Here is an 11538-nt window from a genome sequence, read left to right on the forward strand (position 1 = left end):
TAATTATTGCACCCAACAAAGTCTTCCTGCCTATTGATACAGATGGTTTAGGGGTTAAGGAATTGCAGTTGAATAATTTGGCTTTATTAGCCAAAATGGCTTGGAGAATCCATTCACAACCTGATTATGTTATTTCTCGTATGCATAAATCAAAATACTATAAACAAACTAATTTTTGGTCATGCTCTTCTAAGTCTTATAAATCTCTTTGTTGGAAAAGTATTTTGACGGGCTGAGATATCCTTCGGAATTCTTTAAGATGGTGTATCGGTAATGGCGAACATATTAATTTTTGGACTGATCCATGGGTTAAGAACATACCCCTTAGTTCCATTGTATCTGATATATCTAGGATTGATCCGACTATAAAGGTTAAAGACGTTATTGACCGGTCTGAACCTCGTTGGAATCTGTCTCTTTATGCTAATGATCTTCCATTGTCAGTGTTGCGGAAAATTAAAGCTATAGCTACCAATATCAGGTTCTGCCCAACATCATCTAGTCTGAAAACCTAGTAAACTCGGTAATGTTACCGTCAAAGAAGCTTACAGGTGGTTGTTAAAGACTAAGAAGAATTTGTCTCGAGTTTGTAAAGAATGGAAAGCTATATATGGAGAATGAAAGCTATTTTTGGTATTGGATCATCACCATGTTGCCCTTTATGTCATAACCACTTTGAGACTAAGTTGCACCTATTTTTACAATGCCCTTTATCTCAACCAATCTGGAATACTCTTGTTTCGAAGTTCAATTTTAAGTTTCAATTGGAACCTATTATTGCTTCTTGGCTTGTTAGTATTTGTGCTACTGATGTTTCTTTCAATGGCTGGCTCGCGGCCAAGATCATATTGTTCATTGGGAATTGAAGAGAGAAGAAAGAGCAGACATCGAACGATTGATTTCTATTTCTCGTGTGGAATTCGTCTCTCCTGGCCAACACCTTCTGATCCTTATATTAAACTGAATACTGACAACGCTGCTTCACTTCTTGTAGATGCTGGAATTGGAGGTGTACTGCGAGATGCTAGGTGACGGTTTTTGGCCTGCTATGCTAACCATGTTTACAAAAATGGTAACACGGTTGCATAAGTATGGGCTATTCGTCAAGGCTTACTTCTCTCCCTTTAACTGGATTACACTTTTGTGCACGTTGAAAGTGACTCTACTTATGCAATCAGCTATGTAACAAGATTAGTCCAAGCCCTTCGTATTTGACTCACTTGGTAGCTGGCGTCCATTTTATATCATGGGAATTTTAATAAAGTGCCACACTTCCAATATGCAGTTTCTGAAAATGCCACCGTTTTTTCAGAGTTTATTAAATGCCGTACCCTTGACTTTTTTCATCCCGTTTTTTTGAGATAACGTTTAACGGCTGCTAGTCTCTGTTAGTGCATACGTGGCATTAAATAACCCATACAAAATTACATAGAAGCCCCTGAATCAGTTAACATGGATTGAGTTAATCAGTTAACTGGGATTGAGTTAACCGGCTATAGAGTAGTGAGTTAACTCGCGACTCGGTGCACGTGAGAAAAACGTGCAAGATTTGCTAACGGTCGGAATACACGTGAGAAAAACGTGCAAATAGGGTTATCCATTCAAGTTTCAATCTCAATGCCATATGTAAGGAACTTCAAAAGACTATTAACATGTAATTAGTTCTTAACTAATATCATTTCCATTCATAAAGTAAGATTATCCATCAAAATAAAACTGAATTCTGGTACATAAAAAAAAAACAGATCTAACACAATGATATCAGTGTCTAAAGCAAAAAAAAAAAAAGATCTAACACAACAAGAAGCACACACACACTTCTACTTCTTCTTAGCCTTGCTTTGCTTTCCCTTTGTGACAGGAATATGTTGACTAACAAATCCAATACCAGTAAAGTTCTGACTGAAATTCAGAACATCTTGAGTAGATCCATGGGTGCTAGGTTCTGATGGTGCTCTTCCAAAGTTTTTAGGTCATGTTGACTCACCAACAAATGAAGATGTACCTCTGGATTTGTTCACCTTTTCTTTACCCCTTGCAGTGTTACTGTCAGGATGATCTCTACTAGTGAAGGTGCAGTTTGCAGCATCATACTCGGTGCTTGGCATGAATTAAGGCCCCAGCTGTCTGCTTTAACTTCTCATGTACCACATCTTTTACGAACTCAGGATCCGCGGATCTGTTAAAACTCTTTGGATCCGCAACACAAGTTTGTTCTAGATTAACCTTCCTAACAATAAAAGTAGGCTCATGTCTTTTTATGCTAGCATTTACAAACCAGTTACATCCATACTCTTCCCTAAACCTACATCTCACTCTTAATCTTGTTTTGTCACTCTTATAGACCGTATACTGATAATTATGTTTTACACAGTAACCCCTAAGATGTTTCTTATAAGCACTCTTGTTATTAAAAGCATACTTTACCTCCATCTTAGTAGGATCAACAGGAGTCACCTCTTCTTCTACAGGAAATAATGGTTCTTCTTCTTCATCACTGTGCATATTGAAGATTTCTTTCCACTTCTGGTAATCAAGCTTTGATTTGGAATATTTATCATCATTTACTTCAGGACCATCATTATCCTTATCATTATTCTTGTCATCATTAGAAACTGCAATCAACATCAAAGTGTTAGTACATGTAAAAAATAAACAAAAAATTATAAACACTAAAGGGTCCATACCTTCTTCATTGTCTTCTTCACTACTGCTTGAATCACTGCTTTCATCTCCAACTTTGTATGTCTTGACAATATCTTCATAATCAATATCATTTTCTTCATCACTGTCAAAGATTGATGGAGCATTTGGGTCTTCAATGGGGTGACATTCATCTATAGTAGTGTTCTCTAGCACCACATTGTCCTCATCATCATCACTATTGTCCCCTGCATCAGCCTTATCCCCTGCATCAGTCTTATCCCCTGCATCAGCCTTATCCCCTGCATCAGTCTTATCCCCTGCATCAGTCTTATCCCCTGCATCAGTGTTATCCCCTGCAGCAGTGTTGTTTACTTCATCAACCCAGTAATCATGATTAAAGTTATCAACTGGTGTACTGCTAGAACCAACAACAGTGGCTTGACTTAGGCAAGAAAAACCCTGAGATTCCACTTCATTTAACAGATCCATGAACAACAACTTCCTAGATGCTCCTCCATTTGAGTTTTCATTCTTTGATTGAGCATGCAACCTTGGTGATCTCCTTGTAGGTGATATCTTTACTGACTTTTCCTTTGAAACTGGCTTCTTAGCAATCCTCTTAGGTGCCTTCTTAGGAGTCTCATCAATTATTACTACTGGTTGTTCCATTGCAGCCTTAATGAAGTCATTATCATTCCTAAATTCTGAATTCATTACACTCATTTGTAAACATATGAAGCCTTTATCATCAGGTACAACATGCTCCCAAAACTTAAACAAGTCTTCATTTGTAATCAAATACTCAGGCAGACATGGGTCTATGGTCCAATATAAATTTGGAATTTCTGTTTCATCAAGATGCAACTTAACACGCAACATCTGCTCAAATTCCTTAAGGTCAATTCTATTTCTATCCATGTGAGGGAATAGCAAATTAAGTTTACTATTCACACCAAACACACTGATATCTCTATATGGATAATATGTATTATCACTGTAAAAAACAAAATACAATTCATCAAACACACTGATATCTCTATATGAATAATATGTATAATCACTGCAAATGAACAAACAAAATAAAATTCATCAAATTCCACACTTCACACAGAAAACCCCTAAATTAAAATTCATCAATTCATCAAACACACGAAATTAGGGTTTTAAAAATTCCACACTTCACACAGAAAACTCCTAAAATAAAATTCATCAATTCATCAAACACACGAAATTAGGGTTTGAAATCGTACCATATCTGCTGCTTGTCCTTCCCGTTATTCTTCTTCATCTTCAGCTCCCCAACCCTTTACTCAGACACCAAACCTAAGCAAAATCCCGCTGAAAACTGACCCAAACCCGAATTTCTTCCACTAGAGAACAGAGCGGACATAGAGCAATAGAAAAAAAGTTCAAGAAAGAGAAACAGAAACCTAAGAGAAAACCCCTAATTCAACCCAGAAAAACGAAATTAGGGTTTGCAATCATACCATATCTGCTGCTTGTCCTTCCCCTTCTTGTTCTGAATCTCGATCTTTACTAAAACCCTTTACTCAGACACTAAACCTAAGCAAAATCTCGCTGAAAATTGACTCAAACCCTAATTTCTTCCACTAGAGAACAGAGCGGACAGAGAGAAAGAGAAAAAACTAGAAGAAAAATGAAAGGATACAAACTGTTTTCAATCCCACGAAGGATAAAGTAGTCATTTAGCCTGTGCTATGTGTAATAATCTCGCGCACGACATCTTGAGCCGTCCATATAAGACACGTGTAAGTAATCTTGATAAAGTCAAAAAAAATTGACCAATCATGTGGGTCCAAGGCGTTAGTGCTAACGGTTGTGGCGTTAAATAAACTCTGAAAAAAACGGTGGCAGTTTCTTGAATCGGGATTTGCAAGTGTGGCAGTTTGTTAAAATTCCAAAATATCATCTTTTTGTAGTGTTTTGTATACTCATACCTATAGAAAAGCCAACTATGTGGTTGATATTATGGCTAAAAAAGCAGTCAACTGTAATATTGAAAAAAATTGGGTTCATACTTCTCCAGATTTTATAACAGCGGAACTTTTTGCTGATACTCAGGGGAGGGCCTACCCCCGTCTTGTTAGGTCCTAGTTTCTGTTTAGTTTGTTAATTATTATTTTTTTGAATAGAATAAACGGTTTCCTAATTTGACAGTATTTCTTAATTTAATAATGGATTAATCAAAACTCATCAGGGTCCGAACCTTTCAAGAAATTGGTTGGAAGTCTCGCTACAAGCTGAGCTCCAACCCCTTTTTGAATAACCACACCAATCCTATGGAAAAGAAAATTGCCAACTCAAATATTAACATCATGATTAGCCATGAAATTACGCAGCCTCTTCAGAAACTCAATGGTTTCGTTTCCTAATTCTCCGAGAGTAGTGAAGGACAATGTACCAAAGCTATGACCTTGAGCATTGCACTTCTCAAGATACTTAGATCGCCTACGAGCAACAGCACCACTGATGGCTTGTCCAGGACTAAAAGAACGAACCCCACCCCCGGTAAAGGGGGAGACTCCTGTAACATCCAAACACGTGTCACGACCATTATCCCAATTATAAACCATGATGTCCGCAGGTCTCAAAGCCGTGCCATTATTCGCAAGAACACCAAGATCCATCTCCTTCCTAGCAGACACACCAGCACGATAGCACATGTCAAAAAAAATATTCCGAACAAGATCATGTCTGAACTTGAGACCAACTTTGTTGGCACAATGTAAAGCGTGGTCGCCAAAGACGTCCATTTCTCTCTCACAATACGCGCATGTACTATTTTCCTCAAAGAATGGAATCCCAAAACGATAACGCAAAATAGCGTTAAATTGTCTAGGCCCTACTTTTTGGTTAAGTCCCTCGATGGGGATAGCCATCAAAAATCTTGTGCATGAGGAGTACTATTACAATGCCACAAGATCATGTCGCGCTCAGACATAACAAAACTAGTGGGCATATTTTTCTTCACGGCATCGAAGTATAGGGTTGCCAGAGAACTCACAGAGTGAAGGGGGCAGCATCATCAATGTTTGGGGAAGGAATATCAGCACTAGGGGTGTGCAACGGACGGAAGGTGTGCAACGGACGGACGGTTGCGGATTAGGGGTCACCCGCAACCAAAACGTCAAAGCTGCGGATTTGAAAAATCAAACCGTGACCGGCCCAATCATCCGCGGATTGTGCGGTCCGCGGATTGTGCGGTCCGGTTGCGGATTAACCGCGGATTAGGGATAAAAAAAAAGATCTGGGCCTTTCTTTGGCATCGTGTTTTTAGTTGGTAGTCGTTACTACCGTTGCGTAAAGCCTAGTGGAAGCTCATTTAAGGTTTTACTTTACTATTGAATTGAATTGGAAGCCTAGTGGAAGCCCATTTAAGCCTAGTGGAAGCCAATGCTATTGAATTGGGGTCTGGGCCTGTCTTATGCTATAAGGTTTTACTTTACTAACCTACGGTGGGGTAATCCGCGGTTTTCAATATTCAACCGCACCCAAACCGCTAAAACGTGCGAATTTGAGAATCCCACCCGTGTCCGGCCCATACGTTTTGCGGTTTGGGTGAAATCCGCAATTTTACGGACGGATACGGGTCAAATCCGCGATTCCGGTTTTTATGCTCACCCCTAATCAGCACCACAAATTTGGTTGAACTCCTGTAAAGCACTAGTAAAGTGGGAACAAGGCCCAACAATCCCAGCCATCCGGAGAATGTGTCCTTGCAGTGAGAAAGATTGCAAACAAGAGGCCAAATAACAATACTTCATACTGTCATCCATGGTATAAACACCCAGGCCGCCGTATTTCATAGGGAGGGTGGTGAGTCGATGTTGTAAAGACCCGTATCCTGGTCCATCTCCTGTAATAATATGTCTCAGAAAATGGAACAAATGAGTGTCAAAAACACTAGAAGCATCAGACAGAAAACAAGGTTTAGTGGTCCTCATAGTAAAGTATAAGCGTGAAACTCCAATACAGTTTCGGGGAAGTAGAAGCTCAAACTGTGGATCTTCAAGTTTCATGACTGCATCCATAAGGTCCATTGTTTTCCGTACTCGACCTAACACCAAGTCCATGCAGTAATGAGGATCCAAACTGACAGGACCACTTAAAAGCTTAACCCCATTTTTAGGTCTGCTGATGTTGGGGGAAAAACACCCACCTCTAAGCTTCTCACATCCACCGAGGGCCAAAAAAGCCGAGTCTTAGACACATTGAGATGTAACCCCACCGATACGCCATCTTCCTGTATTATCTTCAAAGCTTTAGACACCTGGAGAGTATCTCCGATGCTTGTGCCATCATCTAAAAACCATGCTTGCAAATCTAAAATGCAATGCTCTGAGATTTTCTTAACCAATGGGTGGAGGGTTAAAGCGAATAATAATGGCCTTAACGGGTCACCCTGTTGCACACCTAAAGCTTAGAGACGTGCAGGAGCAGCGTAAGAAAATTGAACCCAACGAGCAATTGAGGGACAGTGTTTTCTTACCTCCTGTATCATTGCAGACCGATCTATTAGGTTGAAGGCATTGGAGAAATCAACCAGGAGCATGGACATAGAAGTAGAATCTCCTTTCTTTTCAAGCAATCTATTCACAGCATGGACAGTGTTTGTTAATTATCAAAAAAAAAAAAGTTAATATAAGGAAACCGAGAAGAATATAGGTATTGGGTACTAAGTGGTTCATTGCCTTTGACCTGAAACATGGAAGATCTTGTTGTCTTTATTTTGTGATGATAGACGAGATTTTGAAGACGAGAAATAGTAGGAAAAGGGATGTATCCGCTGATAATTTAGAGACTTGGACCAATCCTTTATTTTCCAAGGGCACATTGACAATTTAGAGACTTGGACCAATCCTTTATTTCCAAGGGCACATATTGTTCGAAGGAAGGTTTGGCACTCTAAAACCCGAGCAACCAATATTGGAAAGGTTTTTGAGCACAAGCTTGTTCCTAGCTTTCCGACCAGTTTCTTACCAGATGATTGTCTTTTCGAGTTGTAATTCATTGTTCTTTTTTATTCAAAATAAAAAGATTATAACTGAATTAAAAAAAAATGCAATATTGGAAATAAAGGATTGGTCCAAGTCTCTAAACATTGATCAGAATCTGAGTTCCAATCTCACTGGCACTAGGGGAAAATAATTTTGAAGAATTCAAACAAATGGATGGCAGGTCACAAGGTTGGTATATACTGGGATGTACTAAATAGAGCTACAAATGCGCATATCAATATATGCCCAACTATATACTAAAAATCTGGTAAAGCCAACCATCTATTTAACAAGTCATAAAGAAAAGCCAAATCATTATCTTTCAAGATTTAAGTATCCCTGAACTACCAAGTAAAAACAGAAAAAACGAATTCAGGAATTAAACAAAAAGATTACTGAGCATTTTCAGAAAAAGTCTGCTACTCATGCAAACTACCTATATCTGATTACAGAGTCTCGGGACTTGGGGCATTCCCTACATCCAGGGATCTCACAAAACATGAAGAGCGTGTAGGAATTGCCCTTACAATTATAGAAATGTAATGCTTAGAAGATGCGGACTGGCTTTCCCATGGTACTCTTCAAGTACAAGCACCTCACCTGATTCAACAAACAACACACAAAAAAACAATCAAAATTTGACAGAGATATACTCTCAGAAATGGCAGACCTATCGATGAGCTGCTAACTATGACGAATGCGCTAACTATGTATATGACGCCACTAAGATTCAAAACCACCAACAGAAAAAGCTTAAAGAACTCACATTTTGCCAATTCTTCTTCAACAATGATACTAGAAAGTTGACACTAAGCTGAACGTTCTGGAAGATCTGCTTCTCCTCCATGCCAAGGTTACCAACAGCAACACCCATACAGAGCACTTTCTTCAATTGAAACTTAACCATAGCCTTGGTTTCATTCACCTTGGCCTCCAATGACTCTTGATGAGTCACAAGAGTTGGGAACTTACCTGCATTTCATAGCATTAAAATGACACAATTAGCAATGACTATGTTGGCAAATTCCTGGTAAACAAGAGCATAATAACAAAAAGGCAAGACAAAGCAGCAGAAACAAATTAATAAGTCCACAGTTCTTGGTAGAAAAACATGCCTGCCTTGTTAAGACCAGGTCCAAGAAGACGGGGAATTTGCTTGATAACAGCTTCTGAGGCTAGAAAAGCATGGAACTTCTTTGCAAGCTTCTTGACCAACTTCTTGTTCTTGTTAAGCTTCTTAAGACCTTCAACATCCATGTACTCAAGACCGATCTTCTGAGCCTGTAATCAAAAAGTAACAAAAAGTACTATTATTACAAGAGGCAGAAACAATTTGGTCAACTCTCACCAATGTGGCCGGCCTTGGTAACTTGAGAGTTTGAGAACTCAAGCAAATAATAACAAAATAACAACATGAAGATGTGGCCATCATAGCGAGTCATAAGCTGATTAAGACAGAGCAATGGCTTTCTGAGATGTCAGTTTATATAAGACCCTAAACCAGTTTCTAGAGAGAAACGTCCCCAAGGTATGCATGATTGAACACTCGGAGATTATTGTCCCTTTCAGGGTCTATGAACATGTAAAGAAGCTGTTATTATTCCCTATCAGACACATAATCATATAATATCCTGACCAGCACAAACTCTACTAATTAGATAATGAATTCAATATACTATATAAACAAGTAATGGGTTCAAAGAGCAAAGCTCACCTCCTCAACATGCTGAGCATCTCCAAGCATGCAGACTTTCATCTTAGGGCGGGGTATATGTGGCAACTTCACTGAACCACTGAAACGCTTGTCCTTTTGAGGGTCATAGTTCTTAAGACCAATTTGAAGTTCCACTGTCTCGGTGAACTTTCGCTTCTTAGCGGTAGCTTCGGTATTGATCTGGGAGATTGCTTCCCTCAACACTTCACTCTGAAGCTTACTACAATAAGTAAAAGAGTCAAATTAGGTTAACATTTAAGGATAACTCAACTCCCAAATATACTATCTCTAGAAGGAACAACATAACAACTATCATTCACCATAGGGAAACATAAAATAAAAACCTTATTTACAATTTGTAGTACTAAATTGCAAAACTTAGTATCGTTGTAAACCTAGAATGGGGCCAGATGCAAATTTCTAAATTATTTACATGTACAGATATAGCCTCAGCACAACAACAGCAAACTTGTACATAACACATTTAAGGGATCAAATTGTCAAACTAGGGAGTCATTCTAATCAGCCTAATATATTGAGGACCATAATACAAGGGTTTTAGGCTTCAAGGAACAGCAAGAAAACCACAACCTATTGAATATACAACACAGTACTGACATGAGATAGGTGGCTTAGAATACAAACACATTAACCAAATCCAAATTAAAACGAGAATACAATATAAAAAAACCTAACTAGTGAATCACAAAGACTGAGCGCGTACAATGAATCACAGAATATCGAACTGTAAAACTCAGAGATTGATCTTATAAAACATACCTCATGGTTATTTTCCTGGTAGAAACTTCAACCCTGTAACCAAAACCAGACAAATAAACAGATTAGTAACAGCAGATGACACAAAGAAGAACGATTCTAGATCGAAAACAAATAATGGATTGACAGTGATTATAGAACTGGTGTTATGAGAAGCAGATCTAGTTCAACTAGTCTTGAAACCTTTTACCAATCTATGAGAAATATCGCAAACCCAAAGACTATGCGGCAGTCAAGCTGCAGTAAGAGAAGAGTAGAGAGGAGATAGAGAACGAACCTGTGAGAGAGGAAAATGAAACAAACTAGGGTTTCTATGGTGTTACTTTATATGGGAGGCGACAAGGGTTTAGGGCGTCAGTTTTGGATTACGACCCAATTTTGGGTCCAAACACTTATGCAACTTCTGCTCTTCTTAGGCCCATTGTCTAAGTACCCAACATCGAGATATCACATGATTTTAGACTTGTGAAAACTACAGGGAGACCCATTCTTCCTGATGTTTCTACTATGAAACCCATGCTCCCAAAACTACAGGCGCGCATCCAAGTTTTGGAAGAAAATTATTCTCAAACCCAAAATATATAAAATTCTGTTTCTGTTTTTTTTTTTTCTTCTTCTTATTCGTCTTTTTTTTCTTCTTCTTCTTCTCCACTATACCTAGATCTCGGAAAAAGGGAGAGATTCGATTGATTTCGAGAACAAATTCATGCCTAAATTCGATTGATCTCAACAGCAGCACCAAATCGTCTTCTTCTTCGAATTAACGACGAACACTCTTACTACCGATTCTCTTCATTACAATTGAAATTCACTATTGTTATTAATGGTAGCAGCAAAAATCCCTAAATGGGTTTGTAGAACACGGTTTGGTCATCATAGATTTATGATCAAAACTTGTTTTCAGTGAAGATTTTGAAATGAATTTCAGATTTTTATGAAACTCTCAGCCGTGAATTGAGTTGGAGTAAGCAATACTGGATGAGTTGTGAAGAAGGTTTAATTGCATATGATGGTGTAAATACATGAAAGAAGATGATGGTGTAAATACATGATTTTGACCAAGAGCCCCCGAATAACTGAAAGATAATGGTTTGCGTGGGAGTTAATGAAACATGAAAGAAGATGATGATGTGGTTATGACTGCATAACATGTCATTCAGTCGAGAAATTGTCTGCATAGCATGTTATGCATTCGTGAAAATGGATGCATAACCTGTTATGCATCTACAAAATTTGTTGCATAACTTGTTATGCAGTCCAGAAAACCTGCATAACCTGTTATGCGTCCGAAAATATGGCTACATAATGCATTATGCATCGAGAAAATAGATGCATAACCTGATATGCATCCGTAAATATGGATGCATACTGCATTATGCATCA

At 38.5% G+C, this 11538-nt stretch overlaps 1 protein-coding gene across 1 annotated transcript; it reads right to left on the bottom strand.

Annotated features, from left to right (window-relative positions):
* Positions 1 to 7919: 7919 nt before the first annotated feature.
* Positions 7920 to 10409, bottom strand: LOC113310941 (60S ribosomal protein L10a-like). Its single transcript, XM_026559758.1, has 6 exons — positions 10339 to 10409; positions 10159 to 10191; positions 9379 to 9598; positions 8780 to 8945; positions 8431 to 8636; positions 7920 to 8264 (listed from the first exon to the last, which is right to left on the bottom strand). Exons 2-6 carry the CDS (start codon positions 10161 to 10163, stop codon positions 8211 to 8213), a joined length of 651 nt encoding a protein of 216 aa, XP_026415543.1. The 5' UTR covers positions 10164 to 10191; positions 10339 to 10409; the 3' UTR covers positions 7920 to 8210.
* Between the last annotated feature and the right edge of the window lie 1129 nt (positions 10410 to 11538).

The sequence above is a fragment of the Papaver somniferum genome, chromosome 9 (assembly GCF_003573695.1).
Source record: "Papaver somniferum cultivar HN1 chromosome 9, ASM357369v1, whole genome shotgun sequence".
NCBI lineage: Eukaryota > Viridiplantae > Streptophyta > Magnoliopsida > Ranunculales > Papaveraceae > Papaver > Papaver somniferum.